The sequence below is a fragment of the Liolophura sinensis genome, chromosome 2 (assembly GCF_032854445.1).
Source record: "Liolophura sinensis isolate JHLJ2023 chromosome 2, CUHK_Ljap_v2, whole genome shotgun sequence".
NCBI classification, from domain to species: domain Eukaryota; kingdom Metazoa; phylum Mollusca; class Polyplacophora; order Chitonida; family Chitonidae; genus Liolophura; species Liolophura sinensis.
In genome coordinates this window covers 9,548,859-9,574,117 of record NC_088296.1, presented here as the reverse complement: position 1 = coordinate 9,574,117, position 25,259 = coordinate 9,548,859, and the positions used below count along the sequence as shown (strand labels likewise).

The window sequence follows — 25,259 nt, the reverse complement described above, 5'->3', positions numbered from 1 at the left end:
TAAACCAGACTACATGGCCTATTAACACTTGTTAAACACTACTGTCAAACAGAGGAGCCATTAACCGCACGTGGTTTGGGCGGGCATGTTTGTGGGCACCATCTGGGGAATCTGGATGCCGGATAACTGGTTCTTTCGTTGCCATATAACATAAAAGTCTACAACATGGACATTGTGGTAATTAGTAAAGGGTTACAACCAATGAAATCAGGTCTCTTGTCAGTTAATGGTTTTTATTCTAACTGTCCATGTAGATCATAGTAGCAAATTATACACGCCACCTAGCATCATGGCTTATGCAGAACTAGGCAAAAAATGATGTGATTTTAATCGCAATATATTAAATGCCACTTGTGTAGAATTACTCAATTACTGTGTTTTCAACACATTTAATAAACAGTAACATTTAATAAATAATGACAGGGACCATACATACTAAATGAAAAAGTACACGGTATTTAATATAAATGAACCACATCTAACACTATTTGATATTCATATCTTCATATCTATTCATAGATAAACAGTTAATCAACACTCAGATATCCGACAAGGGAAACGAGGCAAGGACAAAATTTAGTCAACACTCAGATATCCGACAAGGGAAACGAGGCAAGGACAAAATTTAGTCAACACTCAGATATCCGACAAGGGAAACGAGGCAAGGACAAAATTTAGTCAACACTCAGATATCCGACAAGGGAAACGAGGCAAGGACAAAATTTAGTCAACTAGGGAAGTCGAAAGTCACCTACTGTTTCAGAATAGTATATCTTCGCAAAAACTTTGCAAGTCATATATGCTATGAAAGCGGTTACTAAATCGAATTCAGTGTTCGTGCACGCGGTTTCAAGTTCAAGTTTACCTACAAATGTTACCAGAACCAAGACAGATATTCTTCGGTTGCCTACAGGTTAGAGGTATGTTTTGCTGCCTCACTTGGCGCTGATCACTGAGGGGTTAGAGCAATAAAGCTTGACGGTTGGCCTGGTGTGGGTATAATGTGACTGGGTGAGGTGTCGTGCCAGGTGTCTTCGGCATGATTCTTCAGTGGCGGCAGGACATTGGCGGCATGGACTCGCCATGCCGCAGGAAGATAGTATAATTACACACACACAATGATTTCTAGTCGCATGATATACGCATACTATTTGTTTCACATTTTCAGTTCTTGCACAGTGACCCAGGACTCCCTCACTGCGATCACTGCGAGACTGCGAGACTGGGATCACTGCGAGACAGAAATCACTGCGAGACTGTGATCACGACGAGACTGTGATCACGACGAGACAGAGATCACTGCGAGATTGCGATCACGACGAGACTGCGATCACGACGAGACTGCGATCACTGCTCTCTCGTCCGCTGTCAAAAGCACTTCGAGAGCGTCATGGAAAGGACCACACACACACACAAAGCGGAGGGGTAAAGCAATTAGCATGAGTTTGTTGTCGTCTGCGTTATTGAATCTGTGGCCTGAATACGTGTGATAACCCCCTACTTTAAAATGGTGTCGCCCAAGGTGGAGTTTTGTGACGCGAGTCGTGACGCGGGTATGTTCCGAAGCGTGCGTCTCTGCTGTTTAGACCCGTTGACGTTCCACAATGCCTGAAGTAGGAAAATCCAACGTATAATACAATTGCTATTTGTTCACACTAAAAACAAAAAAAAATTACAGAACTACTGAAAATTATCTTTCAAATTAGAGCGAAACTGTCATTATATTGATGTCAACATGTATTGTTTTTGTCTTTTCCTTTAACAATAAATAGACAAATCGAACATTCACGACATTATAGCTTGTCCCTGGATTATATAGTTGATATAGGATATGTACGTAATTTGTGATTAACATTTAGAGCATTTGGAGCTACCGGTGTGGTGTAATTTCAACAACCGATGTGATTAACCTCGGCTAATCCATCTGTAAAATCAGGTTTATTACTTTTGAATCATGTTGCAATTGACTTGAGAAACTGACAAAGTAAACGGTAATACTTTCCATAGTCCCACACGCTTTTATGCAAAAATGAAGAACAGATACCTACCCTCAAGAGAGACATGTCCTTGAAAAGGGAAGTAACCTATGGAAAAAGTCGTGTTTTCGTTAGGGTGAAAACCTTTACGGCCTAAAGTAACTCTGAACGATTAAGGTTGTGCACTCTATTGGTATTTTCTACCTCTGCGATAGTGCTTTGAGTGCAAACTGATGACATATTGCTCATGCATTGCAATGTCGTCAGTTCAGCTTGTCCTCGAGTCTATGTTACGCGGGAAAAGGTAGCTCAGTGACCGAATTCGACTGCACAATACCCTAAGGTTATCAAATATGTGCCGACATGCTGACTGAATTTGTGTGTTTTAAACTTATAATATCGCTGTAATAAACCTCCGTGCGGAGAAATTTCTACTTAGATGACGTCACCTTATGACGTCATTCTATCACGTCGCCATATGACGCTACACCACAACACAAACACAACGTATACTTTAATAGAAAACTCTCTGCGCGAATGTGCATGCAACCGGACTCATCAGAATGGAAGATAATTTCATATTCCATAGTTTACTGTGGTAGTGAACTTTGACCTATATTCAAAAAAATCTGCATAGATATTGAATTATGTATGGTATTTATTAAGAGACTCAAGTGGGCTATACAGCTACACAAAGAGATCTAAATCGCTGGAGTGCTTATGTACGATGTAATGGGAAATTACTCGTAAAACTCCTTCAAGCCTTTATCAAAACTTTTCAAAGCTGTGAAGTCATTTGTTTTTCCCTTTATAAGGTCACAATTATTGGTGTATGTGTGCTCATAAAACATATATCAAGTACGCGCGCACTACAGCGTCACAGAAGAAAACTATGCGTTTTACAGTTGTTCGACGACCTATTAAAATTAAACACTAATATCACATATTAACTCTTAATTTTAGATTAGTTAAGACGGACGTTTAATCCCCTTTCCGAGACGTCAAATCGAAAGGCTATTAACTAATAGCGCTATTACATGGGAAATCCCCGATGGGTGGGGGTTGGTGGGGGGTGGGCCCGCCACCATAGCCCTTTAGCCCCCTGACTCTGTGTAACCCGTTCTCGAGTCATTCAATGTTTTATGAGCATATCTATGCATAAAAATGTGACCTACTACAGGTAAAAAAAAAAAAAAAAAAAAAAAAAAAAATCCCATTGATAAAAAGCCGAAGAATTTTGACGAAATCCTCTATCTAGGTGCATGTACCTCCATTACGTGGAGGTATATAAACAGTAAGTTCAATCTGTTTATTGGTTTTAGCCCACATTGCTACCTATCTAATTTTCCACAGTATAGGGAAATTTCAAGCGAGATTTCCATGAACGTGGCACCCAGAGAATCGGAGTTATCCCACCAAAAATGTGTCCATATCTGACTGTGACATCGATGGTTTAAACTTTGGCACTGATTTAAGAGCGCCTCGGTTAAGAGTCATATCCTGAAGCTTTGAGTCTCGTCTTGTCTCTCTCTGGGAACAAAAATTTAGTCTGAGAGGTGTCTTGGGAACCATGAGAATACGAAAACGTCGGCTCAATAGGAGTGTTTTGACTCTGCCTCTATTCTGTACGCTTTACACATCTGCAAAGGAACACAAAGTCAATCACAAAAGCAATAAAACCGAGTGAGTTGAGTGCTTGGGGTTTGATGTCGTATGACGACGAAGGGAATACTTAGAGTGCATGTAATATACCTCCTGTTGCAGGGGGATTTTCACTGCTCTTTTATCTAGTGCTGCTTCACCAAGACGGCCTTACCGAAGGCAACTTCCTCCTTATGAAGTCTTAGGTGTGACTCGACCCAGGATTGATCCTGGATCTACCGCTCCCAAAGCGGGACGGTCGACTAACTGTGTTATTAGGCCGATAAACCGGATAGAAGAAAGTGTTGAAAACTATTTCAACACAAACCTTTGAGACACGTTTCATAAAATTTCTAATGAATCACTATTTACTAGCATCATCTTAAATCGGTATTCCAGGATGATATGCGTTTCTAAAATGTTCAAAAATTGTATACACTTTCCAAATAAAAGACATTAGCATCCTGTTTTTTTCGCTTTCATCTAACATACAGCCTACAACATGGGGAGCAAAACCAGAGCAGCCAGGACAGTGTGATAATTGGCAAATGGTCACAAGAAAGAGGTGAAAATATGGCCTCTTGTCAATTCACTTAAGTTAGGGTTTTATTCTAACTGCTCATGTAAATGCAAAAACAGAAGCAAATTGCACGCAATCCTAGCGCTATGGCTTGGGACAGAATTAAAACCTGCAATGCTTTAGATCTTTATATCTTACAAATCCAACGTGAAGTATTTCTAAGAAAAAAAACCGCTCACTTACCTCCAGCAGAAAGAGCAAAATTTCTGTTTCCGCAATTCTCCGACCTGGTGAGGCACAAACAGAAAGTCCGACGAAAATTATAAAACTGTTTTCAACGATTCAAGTCAGTAATCGTTAGAGAAGTTTGTCTATACGTTTTACGTGTACGTATACGTGTACGTATATGTGTAACTTAAACCTAAAGAAAAAAATACGTGTTATCTTGAGCTCTTTTACTAGACGTACAACGATCTCAGTTTGCAGAAGGAAGATACCATAACGAGTTTTCTTCACAAGGATTTAATGTTACGCGAACGTAACGTGTCGCCGAATCTCCCTAATATTAGCTTGTGATTGCAGGGAAATATCCAACTGAACAGAGCCAGAGAGAAACCATACAGGTTTATGTTTAAAACGAGCACTGTTATTACTATAGTCATAATTTTGAGTAATTCTTTTTTTGACCTAATTCTGCTTAAGCCATGATGTTTGGTGGCGTGTAAATTTCTACCATTTATATACGTACATGAAGAGAAGAAAACCCTGACTGAAGTAAATTGACAAGATGGCGAATTTCACCGGTTAGGCGTGTGACTATTTGCCAGATATCACACTGTCGTCGCTGTTCTTTTTTTACTCTCTGTGCTGTACTTCTGTCACTCTGTCGTCGATGCTCTGGTTTTACTCTCTGTGCTGTACGTCTGTCACACAGTCGTCACTACACTGGCTTTACTCTCTATGCTGTACTTCTGTCACACTGTCGTCGGTGCTCTGGTTTTACTCTCTATGCTCTACGTCTATGACATTGTCGTCGCTGCTCTGGCTCTACTCTCTATGCTGTATGTCTGTCACACTGTCGTCGCTGCTCTGGTTTTACTCTCTGTGCTGTACGTCTTTGACACTGTCGTCACTGCTCTGGTTTTACTCTCTGTGCTGTACGTCTTTGACACTGTCGTCGCTGCTCTGGTTTTACTCTCTGTGCTGTACGTCTTTGACACTGTCGTCGCTGCTCTGGTTTTACTCTCTGTGCTGTACGTCTTTAAGTATAATACACTCTGACACACTCTTACAGTAGGACCTACTTTACTTTGGTATCGTTAGAAGATTAATAATGACAAAATGAAATGCCATAACTCCGAAACATACAACAAGTCGTACTTTTTAGGGTTATACTACACGTATATTAAACATTTGAATGGATTTTATTTATTTGATTTCTAGTTAACACCGCGCTAAACAATTTTTCACTGATGTAACGATTGTCAGGTTTAGGAGTGCCCATAGTAAACCACCGTCCTTCACCTTGAAAAACTCAGGTACAACCACAGCGGAACCAACATACGAATGGATGTGTCTTACTGAATGAAATCAAAATTTAACTACTGACTTTTAAATTAAACTGAATTTTATAAATTTAAAATAAAGTTGCGATTTTTAAAATTAAATTAAATTTTAAAATTAAAATATAAAGTTACGACTTTTAAAATAAATTTAAAAGTTAAATATAAAGTTATGACTTTTAAATTAAGTTAAATTTTAATAGTTTAAAACAATGTTGTAAAGGTTTGTTATTAAAATGCAGAATATCTTGAATTTGAACCCTCAACCTTAAAAGCTTGCAGATGTGAGCAGAATAATGTAGGCCACGGCCGTAACGAGGGCCTTTACAAGCTCAAATAATAAGTAGGAAAATGAATGCAACTATATTTGAGTTGTACTGAATATCCCATTAATTATCATAGCGATTGTAGAAGAGAAAATCAGTATTTATTACGTCTTACCTAAACACATGCGAACTCCGGATCCGAATGGGACTTTTGTAAAAAAGCCTCCTATTAGGTTTCGACCTCCCAGCCATCTGTCTGGTTTAAAGCGATCTGGTTCAGGGAATAATGTCTCGTCTCTTCCCATGACGTACATCGAACATGCCAGATGGGTCTATAATCGTAATAAAATATATTAAGAAATATAAAACATGCCTCAAAATGAATTTTTCTCATTTTTTGGCATATTTTTCTTCATTTTTCTTACAACCAACTTCGTCGTTTTATATTACCTATTCATATATCCATTAACATTTTTTCGAGAATTACTGATGTCCACAAATAGATCATCGATATCGATAAAGGAATTAATGATATGAAACTTAATCCATTCGTGCCCTGAAAGCCCTTAAAGGACAAGACAGCACCTGGCTAAAACATATTTCAATCGAAAACAGGATTCTCAAGCTTTCTAAACGGTATCATACTTTATTATTTTACTGGAATTTCGCGGAAGAACATGTAGATCAAAATGACAATATTGCACAAATGGCTGGTGTGAATCCAGGCAGACATCTTGAGAATTTTATAAATTCAATCAAACACGATGCTATCAGGTTGAGTGGCCTAAGCTGTGACGCAGCCTTTACCCATTCACTCTATGAAGTGACATACGATAATACAGAATTACCGCATAAGACATGATTTTGAGATCGTTTACAACGATTTAGTTACGTGTAGCCGAAGAGTTATTTCACAGAGTGTTGTGGGACAGGTCTGTATCATTTACGGACCACCACAGATGTAAAATTAGTTGATTTACAAGCCGTGTAATATTCAACGACGGTATCACAAATTATGTCAGACAGTAGCATACCGTCTCGGCCCAAACCACATTCATCTCCCCAGTAGACCCTAGGCCTACTTAGACACGCTGTTCAAATTATACGAATTTTTTTGTCGTTCATTTTAACGTTTAGTCAGCAGTTTCTAAATAATAAATATCAGAATCAGTGAAAATTTCATTTGGAATGCCGAAGGTTTATGGGGATAAGAAGAACTCATTTCACCGGACAATGCTTAAAATTACTTATGATATAACTTTTTTTCTCTAAATTTATTAGAATTGAGGAATTTAAATTTCACTCCTTTGTCTTTATCGCATACAAAGATTGATTTTTTCCCTGTTTTCTTGTATAAATTACAGCAAATTTATTGAAATGCCGTGTGGAAGCCGAGGTGCTTTCTCTGACGTCCGCGCTGACTAGGTCAGCACTGCTCTCATCTTATAAGCTGGTCGAGGTTAATCACTGCCACTACTACTACTGAGCTTGTTTGACCTTTTGACACACATGAGCTAATTGTTTAGGATCAGTCGTACCAGTAATGGCCTAGAGGGAACCAATAATCAAGACTGATCACTGAAAAGTTTCTCAAATAATTAAAGATTAAACAAGATGTATAAAATATGCCAAATGCTAGTAGTGTCAGTAGTTATCTCCCTTGTATGGGCTGTGAAGGGTATGCATTCAAACATGGCGGTTAGAATTCGAATTTATCCAGCTTTAACCAGTTTCATGCTTGTGTGGATTTATTAGGGATGATATATTGGGACACCTAGCAGGAATCGATGTCTGAGACGAATGTGAGTACGGACAGACACATTATTTGGTGGCCAACAGTAGTGTATTGAAGCCCGCACGGGAAGCACAGAGGTGGTCAGGTAAGCTTATGGATCAAGACAGGGTTGTGATAGTATACGTAATCACAGCCCAACAGAGCTAACCTGAACCAGGAATACCCCGGCCGTGCATCTGGAGGCTACTTGTAAACTGTATAAATGATATAGCAGGCTTACTGTATCAACAGTTCAAACCGTGGAAGAAATATCCTTCCAGTAAGCTATTTATCACTTGAACCTTCATCGCTGAAGTCCACCACTTGTATCTGCCATACTCTACCGCGTTGACTATAATGCGGAAAATACCTTCGACATTAGAGAGCTAGAGTAAACGTGACGTCAACTTGCAGTCCATAATGGAGACGCGCTGAAGCTGCGTTAAGACAAAGTATCATAAAACTTTCACGGGATTGAAAAAAATCTAAAAAAAATAATTTATGCCGGTTAAAGTTACTTTGCATGGAAGTCTTTCAGCGGACATAAGCATTAGTCAGGTGCTGTCTTTCACTTCAAGGAATTTTCGGGAGCACTAGATTATTTGGCTAAAACTCGACAGACAGAGAACTCAAGGCGCGACTGAACTTAATCCAACTGGTCGTACGACATTAGTCCCAGTCGTTCGTTGCTATATGCCTTTAAAATTGACCGGCATACACCTAATGACATGAGTACTCAACTCCATTTGAGTCACATCCACATACACGAGCTGTTAGAACTCAACGCAGCAGTAGAGTTGATTTGAGTCTTCTTCCCGGTACGCCGAGCTTGAGTTATTTATTTATTTGATTGGTGTTTTACGCCGTACTCAAGAATATTTCACTTATAGGCCTACGACGGCGGCCAGCATTATGGTGGGAGGAAACCGGTCAGAGCCGGGGGGAAACCCACGACCATCCGCAGGTTGTTGAAAGACCTTCCCACAGAGGAAGCCAGCATGAGCTGGACTTGAACTCACAGCGACCGCATTGGTGAGAGGCTACTGGGTCATTACGCTGCGCTAGTGTGATGTATGGGAATGTATGTTATTCCAGGGAAGTAACTCTTATAATCATTTCGTACTCAGTTGTTACCGAAGTCGATAGTTGTCTGGAATTACGGTAGATTTGTTTAGTTTTACTGAAAGAAGCATTACTAGTTTATTCCTTGGCCGGAAATAATTCTTTGATTCTTGGGTAACTGTGGAATTGTACGAGCGGTTTCCTACCTAAGGGAAATGATAGTATGTCAGGACCTGAAATTTGCGTAGGTAGATATCAGGGGATGTAGATGTCGTAATATCTGCGGTAACGGTTGTTGACGCTGTGACGTCACTGCATATCCGCTGTAAGCGACCGGCAGCATGTTACGCCGTTTGTAGCATGCTTGCACTTTACAATACATGATTCCTACATCACTTTCAGGTAAAATTCGATCAGGAGTGTCACATAAGTATTGTAAATGGTTATTTAATCGATCGCTAACATTTATCCATAGAAGCGAACTCGGAGATATTGTATCTTCTAGTGCAATAGTTAGGGGTAAACTAGCGTCTCATCGTGACCTCTAAATCGTAGACATCCTCAGTCTGAATGTTCACAATGAGTTCAAGATATGTATGGATATAAACGGTCATGTATGGTTGCATGCGTACAATAATTAATGACATTATAGCCTCAGACTAATAACATGAGATATGTTAAGACACAGACGTTCATATGTAGAGGAAATAGATAATACCTATGTAATGAGCACCCTAATTGGCATAGATGTTGGCTGAAGTTTTCTTAAGAAACTAGAGGAATATGTCTTAGTAGTAATTTTCCCGTTGTGATTTTAATCACATTAGACTGCATGTCCGCTGTAAGCGAACGGCAGCATGTTGAGACGTTTGTATAATACTTGCACTTTATAATACATGATTTCTACATCACTTTCAGGGCTTTGGTGTTGTTTCTACTACCGTCTATTACCCCCGACCCCCCCGTCTATTACCCCCGACCCCCCCGTCTATTACCCATACATGGGTAACACTAGCGCCCTAACCAACTGAGCCACGGAGGCCCCTGCCCAGCTTTGAAGCTTTGTTCCTGCAACACCCGATCAAATCCATGGGGTCTTCATCCGGAAGTTCAGTAACCTGGCAAAGGGTGTTATAATTTTTTCCTCCGGACCCTTTAGTTTTCCACCCTGGATAACGTCGTACAAGTGAAAACTCCATCAGAAAGGCACGTAACACCAGTCAGGTACATAAATACCTTCTGTATACACCATGTCGTAAACCTGTGACGAGTACCTTTCTTGGAATGTCGTATCCCTGTATTGTGACGTCATGTTCTGTTATGCGGCTACTGAAGAAGGCAACTGGATGGAGTCTGTAAATAATAACATTGTTGAACTACAAAGCAATAAACACAATTTTTAAAATATGACATACCGACTAATAAATGAGCGTTATGTTAAAAACTAGTACTGAGTACAATGTGCTTTGCTTTTCACTGTTACACCGATTCAGTAATCTATAGGACGATCCAAAATTACACCACACTCTTCTATACTTTCCTCTGCCTGCCTCTCTTTTTCCTACACTATTACTATATTATAAATGTGCCTTTAGTCAAATGTTGTATAAAAGTTTGTATAGAAGAGTTATATAAGTTGTAAGACTTGGTACCCAATATTTTTGATGAAATGTCTATAGAATAAGTCTAAACTAAACATTTAAAGAAGGTCATACACTTTTTTTTGGTATCTTTAAAAGGGAATTGACGACAAAATGAAGTGCCATAAATCCGAATATTTATAAAACTAATACCTCTCCCATATTAAACATACAAAACAAAAACGATACATTGCTCCAAGGGAAAATTAAAATAAACATACAGGTAATAAAAATCAGTTTGTATTCGAAACGTTTCTTTCTTACATCAGACGAAAAAAGAGTGAACGAGTTTTTCTGCTAAATGCCACCAGAGGCTGCACATACATGTACTAGACCACAACTAACATTTCATAACAACTTAATAATAATAACAATAATGATAATAATAATAATAATAATGTCTAGGTCCATTTAAGATCCTTTTATTCCATAAACATTCTATATAAATTTGATTTCAACCTTTGGATAACAGGAAGCCACAGTTGTTAATCCCAATTATGGGAAAAATCCTCACACACACCACAATGTTTTCTTTCTATGAATTAATTATTTACTGTGGTTTAAGCGCCATACTTAAATATTTTTCACTTATATACAATGGTGGTCATTTTTAACAGAAAAAATAAGAATATGTGTACAAATAAAAGATAATACGCCTACCTCAGGGTTTCCTTAAGTACTGCGCGGAGATATTCCAGATTGTGTAAATCTTTGTACGTCAGAGGTTGTGTCCCTTGTTTGTGGTCAAACTCTCTTAGGATTTCATCTTCAACCTGCGGATGCTGTGAAAGCTCGTGCAATGCCCACAAAATTGCGCTCGACGTCTACAGATCGCCAAAAAGAATGACAAGGATAGTTTTGTTAAGAAAATTAAAATTACTGTGTATTAACAACTAAATTTTGTTACTGAAATAAAGATACGTGCCCGCAAAATTAAACATTTCTTGAAACATGAATCATGTTGTACCTGTTTATTTAAGGTATGTGACGGTGTATTGTTTGACTTTTATATTGGATGAAGCGGTGCTGTCGGACATTACATGGAAAGTGACCTTTAAGGACTAATTAGGATTAATATTAATTTTCTGCCTCCTGACTTTCTTTATAAGTCAGAACATTGCATCAGCTTCCATATATATTGCGGTAATGTCGGAACGATCAAGTGATCCTACCGTATCAATGGCAGCCAGCAGAAGATCAGCGATGTTCACGTGCAGCTCATCACGTGACATCCTGTTTGACTTGTACAGCATTCCCAGAATGCAGTCTTCTGGTATATAGCCTTCCGCCTTCCATCGTTCTATCTGGTTATCTACATGATGACTAGCTAAGTATGAAAACAGAATTTACTTCATTATTTATTTATTTATTTGACAGGTGTTTTTCACTTATATTTAATTTATACGACAACGTCCAGCATTATGGTGGGGGAAAACCGAGCAGAACCCGGGTGAAACCCACGACCAACCGCAAGTTGCTAACAAACCTTCCCACGTACAGCCGGAGAGGAAGCCAGCATGAGCTGGACGAACTCACAGCGACCGCATCGGTGAGAGGCTCTTGGGCCATTACAACGCTGACGAACCACCTCGGCCAAGGTGGTCCTTGCTGAGACAGGTGGTCGGTACCATTAATGAAAAGTCACATGATACAGTAGGAATGCTTAGCCCGGAGCCAAAACTGACAATATCAAGATTTGAACCTTCGACCAGCGCATGGTCCACGGCTTTGTTGTACTTTCATATGCAAGGACACATTCTAACCTGCATATTAACCTGGTTAGAACAGCTGAATTTTTAGCGACTTGGTTTTGTAAGTTCCAGTATGTATGTATGGTTGGGGTTTTACGTCGAACTTAACAATTTTTCAGTCATATGACGACGACGACGAATCATTAGGTGTGTGTATATATAATGTCTCCTCTTGTGCCAGGGCGACTTTATGGCGCCAAAGTGCTGCCCCCATTGTAGTATCATGTCAAAGACACCAAACATGACACCATACCCAGTCACATTATACTGACACCGTGTCAGCCGTGTCCTGTTTCCTTGCTCTAACCCCTCAGTAACAAGTACCATCCTTTAGGTATTTGGTATGACCCGACCCGATTTAGAGGCGCATTTTTCTAACCATTAGGAATGGCGGAATCGGTGTGCCTGATTGGAGTATACAGCTTAAGTTGCCATTGAGATCGTATAGTTTGACAAATATATATATTCGACTCCAGTTGTGTGGTGTATTCAAGAATACTGTTCTGAGCACCATTGGTCTAACCATCAGGTCACCGAAGGAATCTTGTAAATTTGATTAACACGCATTACCTACATCCAGTATGTAATTCCATCCGTCATTGTGACGTTCCCAGGCAGGTAAGAATCCCCACAGACAATCCGGAACAATGAGTAGCTGTTTAGCATCTTGGAAGTTCCGGCTGTTTCACGGTCGTATATGTGTAGTATACAAATAAATGGAAAATGCATATATCCTGCTAAAGGGAAATATGTCCTCACGATCAGATTATTGTATTATTGTATTACTGATAGTATCAGAATTTAATGTAGTATCGTTACAGTTTCTAATCAGAAATTAATCCCCACCCATAATTTATTATTTAATTATTTGATTAAATGTCTGGCATTAAATCCTTAATCACGGCGTTAAGCACCACTCAATTAATCATCATATAAAGTTTGAGATATATCACTGTGAAAAATGTTTTCCCTGTACCAGCAAGCTGTTATGTGGTTTAAATATTTATAAAGTTACATTTGCATCTACCAAAAGCAGTCTTTTTCTCCTCCCGCTGCCAAGAGCACATTTCTTCTGAATGTATCTCGAGTATGGTGTTTGAGTTGTCTTTTACGATTGTTGTAAAACTTATTTATTTATCTTTTTGATTTGTGCAGTCAGCAATATTTCACTTATATGACAGCGGTCAGGCTTATGAGTGAAGGAAACTGAGAGCCCGGGATAAACCACTGACAAACCTGACAAACCTTCTGATCTGCAGCTACAGGCGAACTTGCAAGAGCCATGCAATTATAAAGGTTGTCTAGGTTCACTTGTCTACGTTCATGCGGTACTGAGCAGTTTGTCTTTATCACAAAGCACGTGGTATACATTTAGGGGTTGACTCCACCAAACCCATTTCGGACTTCAAAAGCCAAATTTTGAAATACAGTTTTAACTTTTATACATATAGGGCCCAAACTTTTCTTTAGTTACATGGCTACTCCGTGATAGTATAACGAAAAATATGGCGTCAGTAACCTTAACTTTAGGCCGCTTCAACAATGTGACCATTGTTTTCACATCCGAATATACACGTCCCCCACGTGTGTGCTACTGTTTAATGAAAACCCTAACAGTTTTCCCGATGTTGGATAAATAAAAGTGTGACAACCTCATAAATGTTATCGCATGTATCAACATAGGACATATATGTATCAACATAGGACATATATGTATCAAAATTGCAACTCTCATCAGCAAAATTTAAGCATCAAATTTTTAAATTCTGACTTAAAGGTATACATACTTGACTCTGATTGGCTGGTGTCAGAGACAGGCATGTCCAGACTATGCTTACTTGTAGCCTTAACTGAATTTTAGGTAGATTTCTTCAAGCGTGACCAAGACTGCATGGTCGAAGAACCATACACTCAGCGTCAGCCAACCGGCGTCGATTATGTATCCCTTAAGTCAGAAATGCCTTGGTGGAATCGATCCCCGAATGATAACCCCCATACCGGGCCAAAGACACAAAACGTTGCAGATACTCTGGGTCGGAATCACGGAAACAGCCAAGCCTCACCCCCAATAACGCTCGTCCAATGCCTGTTTAAGAAAAAAAAAAAAGCAAACCGAAGACAGTTTCAAATTGTATTGGTGCTTATGCCTTGCTCAGATATATGTATGGGGATTCACATAGTAGCTATGTTTAAATGTTCATGTAAATGCTTAAATCGTAACAAGTTGCACATCCCTTAGCACCATGTCTTAAGCAGAAAATAGGCAAAATATGCAGTGATGTTAACTGCAACATATTATAGGCAATGGGCTAGAATATGCTATACGTTGTACAGATTTATTACATGATGCCAAGATGACCGCACTGACCTACCTTCAAGCGCATATTTCCCTGTTAACCGCTCTATGTCCAGGCGTCTACCCGCTCTCGTTCTTGTCACGTGATGACTGACGGCATCTCGCGCTACCTGTCCATTCAATGTGGAAAAAGACATATAATTTAATATTACAGAATTGTGTTAGAGCACAGGGAATTTTATTTAGCGTAGCGCATCAAGATGAACCCCCTTTGAGTGAGTGATTGGTTAAGGTTTAATGTCGCACTTGACAATTTGTCAGTCATTTAACCACGAAGAAATCCTTGGAGTGCATGCCCGTGTATATCAACAGTCGTTACACTATCCCCTTATCAAAATGTTGAACGCCAAGTGAGGGAGCTACAATTTCCTCTTGTTAAGTCTTAGGTGTGACCCGACCCAGTAATGACCCTACCGCCCCAGAAGTGGGCGCTCTACCAAGTTAACCAAGGGCGCCCTTTAATACGTTTTGAAGTTTCACCGATAATTGTTGAAATCATATTGCATCTTAAAGCAGCATTACAGAATTTAAGGAATAAAGTTAATCCATAAATCAATCAGTTGATTTCTGCTTGACAATAAATAGTCTTACAAACGGATGCGATTAAATGCGAAATAGAAGGTTTAAAAACCACATGACCAAAACGTCATAACAGATTACATAACGGAGACACGAAAGCATCGGAATAACGCCCACCTCGTGAAGACCGGTGAAGTACTTGGACACAGATTCAGGTTTTAACATCGGCTCCGCCAGTATCCGTCTCTGCTTGCGCCATTCCTGGCCCTTGCTGGCAACGAAATGCAAGACAAAGAAAACTGAAGACAAATTCACGACAGCACAACGAACTGCAGATTTCGAACACCAATTAAATAAATAAATAATAATAAGGAGAAGAAAAAGAAAGACGGGTAAAGAAGTTTTTCTGTGCTTTCTCATAAAAGCATCTTTGATACGATCCCCATGGAAATGGACAGCTGAAAATCCCCGCAACCAAATGCCCAGTCTTGGCCAGGTTTAACCTATTTAAAATACAAAGACTCTATTGAATTTATCAATGATTAACCAGTGTTTAGGAAATGTTCATGGTGAATCGATTTTCGGTATACTGTGACTACGTGGTGTTCCGTGTCTGAAGTTTATGTCACGGTATTTTGGAGGCACAGGACCTTTCAAGTATGACCTTGAAAGGTACCCTAAAGGCTCCATGAAAACATGACCTTGAAAGGTACCCTAAGGGCTCCCTGAAAACATGACCTTGAAAGGTACCCTAAGGGCTCCATGAAAACATGACCTTGAAAGGTACCCTAAAGGCTCCCTAAAAAACATGACCTTGAAAGGTACCCTAAAGGCTCCCTGAAAACATGACCTTGAAAGGTACCCTAAAGGCTCCATGAAAACACCCGAAACTGGGTACGCTGCGCAACGAGGCTCTGTTCTTGGGGCCAATTCCACAGAGTGATGTTTGACTTAATTCAAAACTTAAAACCTCGATGTAATAAGTAGCTTAGGAACTCACATTCTGACATGGCTGACTTAACATATAACACATGTGCAGTTTTTTCTAATCATTTCAAGTTTTCAAGTTTTGATTTAAATCGAAAATCTCTTTCTGGAAACTGCCTCTGGTGTCTTCATATTCATTTATTTATCAGAATATATACGATACGACGGTAAGCGTGGGTGGAGGAAACAAGAGTGCCTGGGGAAAACCACTGACCTATGGCAAGTTACTACCAACTTTCCCATATATGGGGTACAGATCTGCACACCATATTGGCGGAAGACATGTGGTCTTCAACGAACGTTAGATTGCGCAAATGACCACACGAGCGTCGCTTGCTGCTTGCTCCAGCAGGGCCGAACAAGCGACGAAAGCTTACCTTATAAGAACTCCTAATGGCAGTCCCCTTTCTTCTCGGTATTTCTTCAGGTGTCTGAATTCAATATGCTCTGGACAATTTCCTTCCGCTTTTCGCACAGCGTCCACGTCCTTGTAATTGAAAAGGAACACCATTTTCTCCCCGAGGGCCTGGAACTGATAAATTTCTCCCATTTGTCTGGCTCGCTTTTGAAGAAAGGTATGAGCTGCAGAACCAAAACTTCCTATGAAATCTCGTACATTTCCCAGAAGCGGAAGCTTGAATGGTTGAGGGATGGAAGTCGGCTTGCGCAAAACATCATCTGCATTGTCAAGTTTTATATTTTCTTTTTTTTTACACCCTCGCGCGAATGCGATGATATGTTTGGTAAGTCGTTGCCGCTGTTGGCGGTCACGGATAGGGCAGTCGTTTCAGTTGTTTGCATGCGCTTTCTTAGAAACCAGTTGTTCTCAATCAAATGTCGCGGTGTTCTTCTCCAGGTTTTAGCCATTTCTTGCTTTAGTCTTTTTACTCTTAATAGATGTTTAGATCCCTTTGATCTGAAAAATATAACATAAAGACAAATTGTACAGTTTAACTTATTACAACGAATTAACTCCCATGATCACCATCTCCCCGTTTAAAAGGTGCGTTTTTCGCGGTAAGCTGTGGTTAGGTGGGACCTCAGAAAATGGCAAGGTTTGGACGAACCGACATAAGCGGTTGATGACCTTTATTTTTTTAGCCATACAAAAAAAGAAATAATTTCTCATTGGCCACGGGGGAAGTACCTTGCCCCGAGATAACAGATTTAGTTTCTTTATTATTTTTTTCCGACATCCAAAAGAAAGAGAATTTATTAACTAAAATTTTTTAAAACAGTGACGCCTAATATATTGCAATCAACACTTTATGTCATTGGTGCTAGGGGGCGTGTAAATTGACACTGTTTATGCATTTATATGAACAGTTAGAATAAACCCTGCCTGAGGTAAATTGACCAGAGGCCGTATTTCACCGGTAAAGTGTGACCAGTTGCCAGTTATCACACTGTCGTCGCTGCTCTGGTTTTACTCTCTATGCTGTATGTCTTTCATTGTATTACTTTCCCCAGTGTAATAGTGAGTTAATCAGAAATACCGCTATTTAGAATGCAGCATGCCCAGTGGTTCACTAAATCGGGAGAAAGTACTGCACCCTGGTTAGCAGAGTTATCCCCCTGTTAGTCATGCAGCCAGTGCCATCGGCGCTTGCTTTAGGACCGAGATTAGCTTTCATACTGCACAATGGTTAACATACGTCCTTGAAAGATGGATTCTACTTACCGAGATCAGCTTATTTATATGTATTTTTACTCAGATCTAAGATAAATAAAATGACAAGGTCAGCTAGGTAGACCTATAGGCCTATACAGTAGGCCTAAGGATGTAGATATGCTGGAGAGAAAACAAATGAGGCATAACCGTATAATTAAGGAAATACACCACATGTGGTATATTCAGAGCGACTTTGGTAATCTTTGTCGTTTGTCATTTCTGAATAAATTTGAATAAGATTATTAGAGTTGATCGAACCATGGAGATAGATTGGATCGGTCCCTGTATACTGATTGCATGAGGCACACACACACACACACACACACACACACACACACACACACACACACACACGTGTCTCAAGTCTCTCAGTTTAAGGGGAGATAATCGTTACACAGATATTAAGCAAACTTGTAAAATTATGTTTAAAAGAACGTTTGTAACTGACGTGTTAACTCGGGGATATGCCTGCTAGGTTAAGTAGGCCTACTTTCTCCACACTTAGTGAACCAATGGGCCATGCTGCATTTTAAATAATGCCACTTCTGTCTGGATCACTATCACAGGGACAATACTCCTCTCCCTCCTGAAAAAAAATTTAGTTCATAATATCTCTTTTTTGTTTGGCCGACGGAAAAAAGAGAATTATAAGGCTATGTCCCTTCCGCGGTTCTGTACGTTTTTAACGCTGATGTTTATTTATTTATTTTGTATTTATTTATTTGTTTATTTATTTGTTTATTTATTTATTTATTTTAAGTGTAATGTAACCAACAGCATTGAGCACCACCTTGACAAACCTTTTGACTAACAGCCACAGCCGATACAGTTAATAGTCAAGGGCTAGCAAGCGTTTAATCTCCAGAGTCAGATAGTGCACTTTCTCGATTTTAGTCTATCACATAGAAAGTGCTGTTTTGAAATCATGCATTTGTAACGAAGACTGGGCACAGCGTGACGCATATGTGGAGTATTTATTTGTTCATTTGATTACGTCCAACTATGGTAAAATCCTGCGTTTAATCATGTAACGGCGTCTAATCATGGTAATATACTGCCTTTAAACAAGTAACAGCCACTAATCATGGTAAAATCCTGCGCTTAATCATGTAACGACGCTTAACCTTGGTAAAATCCTGTCTTTAATCAAGTAACGGCGCCTAATCATGGTAAAATCCTGCGCTTAATCATGTAACGGCGTCTAATCATGGTAATATACTGCCTTTAAACAAGTAACAGCCACTAATCATGGTAAAATCCTGCGCTTAATCATGTAACGACGCTTAACCTTGGTAAAATCCTGTCTTTAATCAAGTAACGGCGCCTAATCATGGTAAAATCCTGCGCTTAATCATGTAACGGTGTCAAATCATGGCAATATACTGCGTTTAATCAAGTAACGGCGACTAATCATGGTAAAACCCTGCGCTTAATCATGTAACGACGCTTAACCATGGTAAAATCCTGTCTTTAATCAAGTAACGGCGCCTGATCATGGTAAAATCATGCGCTTAATCATGTAACGGCGGCGATTGGATTTTCACTCGGTATACTCAAGAATATCTTACTTTTGTAACAGAGGCCAGCATGTTGGTGTGAGGAAACCGGGCAGAGCGGAACCGCTGGTAAATCTGTACACTTACAATCTGACAGTATACAGGGTACACTCGTAGACATGTGCAGAGAAATGTAGAGATACAATTGGCACGTGGCCGCGGGAAGTTCAGCAGTGATTCTGTACTCGTCTTGGTCAAGCAACTTGTGCACTCAAAAAGTTAAACTGTTAAATTTAACACAAAGTCTGTTGCCTGAGTGATGTCAGAATGCATTCTGTTACTATAACATAATTTTGTGACATATTAAACACAATACCCTGTTAGTCTAATAGAATGGTTATGTTGAATTAATAGAATATGTATATTATATTTAGCACAGTCTGTTGAAAAAAAGAATGCATCCTAGCATCAGTCAGTCTTCTGTTAAATTTAACAGCTTAATTTTTGGAGTTTATGTGTTAAGACTACGGAGAGTATTAAGTGAATCAACGAATATACAATATTGTATCGATGACATTGCTTTATATACAAACCTTTCTAATCAATGGTATATTTATCTGAGAAAGTTTGAGAAATCAAAATGAAATCTAAAGAGACTATATCGCACAGACTGTGAGGAAGGTATTGGTCAAGCTAAGTATCTTTATCAGATCGCATATAGCACAAATAAGATTACTATACAGTACCTGCCTCGTCGAGGTTCGATCTCGGCTTATAGTATTACAATGGTGACAATGTCTATTCACAATTACAACACTGGAATTAGATAAATATATGTACAGTACCTACCTCGGCGACGTCCGATGTAGGCCTATTGTATTGCAATGGTTATAATGTCTATTCACAATTACAACACTGGAATTAGATAAATATATGTACAGTACCTACCTCGGCGACGTCCGATGTAGGCCTATTGTATTGCAATGGTTATAATGTCTATTCACAATTACAACACTGGAATTAGATAAATATATGTACAGTACCTACCTCGGCGACGTCCGATGTAGGCCTATTGTATTGCAATGGTTATAATGTCTATTAACAATTATAATACTGGTCACTTCATAATTTCTTATACCATACCAACAGTTAATGAGCCTAATGATTAATTAATGTTAATGAGGCAGAATTGTAAAGTTCATAAACCGACATCACGAAACACAATACAGTATAAATATAAACTTGTTAGCACCTTGCTTAACAATTTCTCACTTCTTTGAATGCGCCTCAGCTTTATAGTTCACTTGGCTGGATGAAGCTCTGTGTAGGTGTCGGATTCCATTCCTTCGTATTATATGTAAGCTAATGCTGTGCAATTTAAAGTCTCAACAGGTTGTTAGAGCCCAGTAACATAGCGGATGAAATAACATATCATCATAAAACTAAACTCTTCAGCAGTAAATACGTACAAAAATACAAATACATTGCAAAAATAATAGTATAAAAATATCTGTTTATTTATTTATTTATTTGATAAAAGTTTGACGCCGTACTGGAGAATGTTTCACTTATTACAACAAATATATGGATCACAATTTCTGTTTATTCAGTGAGCGACGTTTCGGTATAGGCACTTATACAATTTTGTCATGACCACGTTTGAGTCCATGGCTCCATAGTACTGCCGTCACTGAAGTATCATGGCGATGACACCAAGCAAACATGACACTCCACGCAGTCACAAACCGACACCTGTCAGTGCTGAGCGCCAAACAAGGCAGCAACAATTAAGTACCATTTTTAAAATCTTAGGTATGCCTCGAATGGAGTTTGATCGATACATTAAAGAAATCTATATTCTGCTGCATAAATTATTACCTCGGCTGTTAATTCTGCTCCTAGGAAGATAAATAAATTAAAACGTATCCTGGTTCTAGACGGCATAAGATAAAACGGTTGTGAAGCGGGGTAACAGTAGTTAAAAGTTGAATTCACTACGTTATTTAAAAACATAAAATCAAAATACTTAAACCCATTTTCAGTGATGGAATGTCATGAAGATAGTGCAGGGTCTGTGATCAATGTTCTATATCAATGTTCAATATCAATGTTCTATATCAATGTTCTTTATCAATGTTCTAATGTGGAAGCCTCTATAAATATATCATGATAATAGCTAAGTGGTTAAATCGTCTACTTACCGAACATGTATCTCGGCAGTTGCCCGAGAGAAGTAACATCGGTTTGACCGATGTCCCCGCCCGATCTCGTTTCAGCAAGCTGTAGTCTCTTGATGGATATACAGCCCTTTATCGGAAGTGCCTTTTGACTATAGATGTGCTGAACAAATAATAAGAGCAGAGGTTATAGAGAGGTGCCATATACTGTGTCTCGGGTTTCACGAGATTTTACCGTTTGCGGTCGCGCTCATGTCGAATTCATTAAATCTCAGGCGTTTGACATTCACATCGCCAAGAAGGCGTGCGGAGGCATTTTGCATACTTTTTCTCTGTACCCATGGCCATTCTTTGTCTTCTGCGCTTCAGATTTCAAACGGGAATAAAAGCTCGCGAGTGCCCGTAAGGTCATCTAAGGTCACGATACCCCAACTGACTGACCCCTGTACGGTCCGGTGTTGCCCTTAAAAAGGGTAACCTGCACCCGGGGTAAACATCACGAAAACTGGGTTAAGCACAACAGAAGCGGATTCAGGCCTTAAAACTGAATTCCATGCGAATAAATATGTAAGCCTTTTTTCCGTGCAGGCTCCAGTTACACATCCCAACACATTTATTAATTTTTTTAAAATTTTTTTTTAAATTTATAATGGTTTAAAAATAACGTTTTAAAGTTGTTTTCGACCTGACCCTGTGTTTACATGTCATTGGTTACGGTGGCAATTTTGATAGATATTTCTTTTATACAAAAACAGGGACAACTTCTCATCTTTTTTGTCGCCACGATATGGTTGAAATATTTGCTAAAATCAATATATAATATACATAGGCCTTATCAATTCATTCATTCATTCTTTCATTCATTCTCACCTGTTTCTGTAGACATTTATAACGCATGTTGCTCATTAGCTGCACATTTCTCCACGACTCAGGCCATATGTTGTACAATAGGTCTGCCAGCAACCTGCGGATGGTCTCGGGTTTTCCCCTTGCTCTGCCCGGTTTCCTCCCACCATAATGCTGGCCGCCGTCGTATAAGTGAAATATTCTTGAACACCAGTCAAATAAATAAATAAATAAATTGTATAATATTTGCCAAGTACATAAGAATTGTAAAACCCAAATGCTACGGAATTAACGAACAATTTCTCACTATTGTTAAATGAGTATCAGCAAATTCACGAAAGAGAAGTTATTCACAAATCTGGATAAAACTTTGTGTCTCGGTGGAAACACCGATTCATTATATTTAGGTGCTAATCCGCATGTGGACACTATTCATATTCTTCAACCTTTTCAACCGCCTTTAAAACCAATATTTTGAAACATTCTGAAAAAAACTATGGCATAATGACATAAACAAATACTTTTTAGCACCATTTTCACACCAAGTCGTGTCTTCATAAATTCCACTGAAAACAGTGCTTTAGTGGTAGAAAAGGTTGAAGATTTACAGTAGTTTCCTGTACGTCTGATGAATTCTTACAAACATCGCCGCATTGTCTCACCTAATTTTGGTCAAGCCATGGTGCCAAAGGGTGTCTAAGATGCTACTGTATAAGAATTTACATGTATATATTTAGAATAAAGTCTTAATTGAGGTAAACTTACGTATGGTCATATACCAGAGTAACAGGGTGGTACATAAGCCATATGTACTTCAGCACAGCCGGGAGTTTCTCTTTAGTCTATCCCCAGAATCGTAGGCTTCAAACTCAGAGATCGCTCTTTCAAATCCCCAGCTAGTACCAGCATCACACTGTTGATTTTGCTCTGGGTTTACTCCCAAGTCTTTTTTATTCTGTACTGTTTTATATTCAATCATGCACAGATTCATTGATATTAATGAAAAAATCGAGGCCACACCACATAAGTGCAAACGGTTTCACAAGTCTTCCACCATCTTATCGGGATAAATGTCAAGAACCCGGCAAAAGGGTCGTAGTGACGCCTCGATTAACTATTTTCTAGTTATCTTATTTATTTATTTGTTCATTTATATGATTGGTGTTTTACGCCATACTCAAGAATATTTCACTTATACGACGGCGACCAGCATTATGATGGGAGGAAACCGGGCAGATCCCAGGGAAAACCCACGACCATCCGCAGGTTGCTGTCAGACTTTCCCACATACGACCGAAGAGAAAGCCAGCATGAGCTGGACTTGAACACAGCGACTGCATTGGTGAGAGGCTCCTGGGAACGTGTAGAGTAATGAATAGACACACGTACATGTGACTATCCGTCATGGTGCCTGTAACCACACATGTGTTCTAGATGTATCAAACCGTATCCCTCATGGAACGTTTGTGTTAGCTTGCATATAAAGCTGTATACACGAAAAACATAAACGCTCAGGTGGTACCATCTGGTTACACGAGCTCCTAATACGAATGCCATGTATGCTTATTCCAGAAATTATACTGCTGGCCGCCGTGGTATAAATGTAAAAATTCTTGAGTATATGGATTAAAACGCCAATCAAATGATCAGTAAATAAATATTCCAGAAATCTGGATAAGCTGTTTTTTTAATAATATATCAGAATGTATATTGGTAAAAATATAAGCTAGAATACCGTCATGTGAGCTTTCGGTGTGGGAAACCCTTAGTGTATGCTCTAACCATTTCCAGATGGTGGCAGTTTAAAAGGTTTCCGACAGCAGCTTCTCACACTTAGTACTCATGACACGTGCCATCTATTTTTACCGTGTGCTGTATGGAACATTTCCTGTATAATTGCATATTCGTGTTTGTGGTGGGATTAAATGTATGGGAGGAACTTGATTGAGATGGGGCGGAGATGGAATGGGTGTGTGGGGGTGGGGGTGGTGGCGAGAGGACTTTGTCGGACGCCAGACCACAATGGCACGATTAATTGACAGACTACGAAACAGAAGGAATGACAGTCTGAACAATGACTGTTAAAAACATTTATGACAGTAAACAATGTGGTGAAGTCCACATGTCGATGTGCTATGAAGGTATATATTGAACACAAATATATTTTGACACTCTGTCATTGGCTTATTTTCATTGACACCGCTTATTTTGTATAATATAAACAACTTACAGTATAGAGAAAAAACCCCACAGCAACGACGACAGTGTGATTGTTGGCAAATGGTCACAAGCAACCAACAAATATGGCCTCTTGACTCCTCCGTCAGGGTTTAATTCTAACTTTGGTTTTAAGACTTCATTAAGTCACTTACTCGCCCCCTGATAACGTAAGCAAGATTAAGTCAAAAAAACGCAGTTATGCCCCTTGCAATTTATTAGACGTCACAGTTACTCAAAATAATTATCACTGACAGAAGGTGTGTTTTCCACTGCTCATATATGCATGCATGCATCCATTCATTCATACGATGGAGGTCAGTTTCATGAGTGATGGGTCAAAGTGTCCGGCGTAAACCACAGACCTTGGGCAAGCTGCTAACGAACTTCCTCCATGTGACACCGTATTGGTGAAGGACAAACTGTCGTTATACTGTGCAAACGCCCAAACAAGTGTTGCCGATGGGTTAGTGTCACAAATACTGAGAGTTGGAAAATCTGCAAATCCCCGCACCTCGTTTGTCTTAGAGGTTAAAGGTCAAGTCCTCAGATCACGTCCACGCAAAGGGAGGGACTCATCAGTTTTCAATGATGTTGGGAAAACGCGGGGAATGCTCTAGGCGAATGAATAAAATCGGTATTCAAATCATGTACTATGCCAGTATGTAAAGTGTTAGATAATGAAAATATGGATCTCAGCTGCGCTTTGATTGCAACTGTTTATACATCTAACCTGGTGACCTAATTCAACATGACCCCTTGTCGCCATGGAAACAGGGGCACATATGGGGTGTTGA

General features: G+C 39.4%; 1 protein-coding gene across 1 annotated transcript; it reads right to left on the bottom strand.

Moving 5' to 3' along the window:
* Positions 1–3,568: 3,568 nt before the first annotated feature.
* LOC135462469 (1,25-dihydroxyvitamin D(3) 24-hydroxylase, mitochondrial-like) lies at positions 3,569–22,296 on the bottom strand. Its single transcript, XM_064739695.1, has 11 exons — positions 22,270–22,296; positions 21,424–21,562; positions 16,432–16,732; positions 15,245–15,338; positions 14,565–14,658; positions 11,614–11,768; positions 11,102–11,265; positions 10,076–10,154; positions 6,141–6,297; positions 4,381–4,424; positions 3,569–3,616 (listed from the first exon to the last, which is right to left on the bottom strand). Exons 1-11 carry the CDS (start codon positions 22,294–22,296, stop codon positions 3,569–3,571), a joined length of 1,302 nt encoding a protein of 433 aa, XP_064595765.1.
* Between the last annotated feature and the right edge of the window lie 2,963 nt (positions 22,297–25,259).

Coding starts and splice junctions, on each gene's coding strand:
- LOC135462469 (XM_064739695.1), bottom strand. CDS start 22,296: ATGCGTTATAAATGTCTACAGAAACAG. Junction 21,563..22,269: donor ATAAATGTCTACAGAAACAG/GTGAGAATGAAT, acceptor TTATTTGTTCAG/CACATCTATAGTCAAAAGGC. Junction 10,155..11,101: donor GTACTTAAGGAAACCCTGAG/GTAGGCGTATTA, acceptor TATTATTTACAG/ACTCCATCCAGTTGCCTTCT.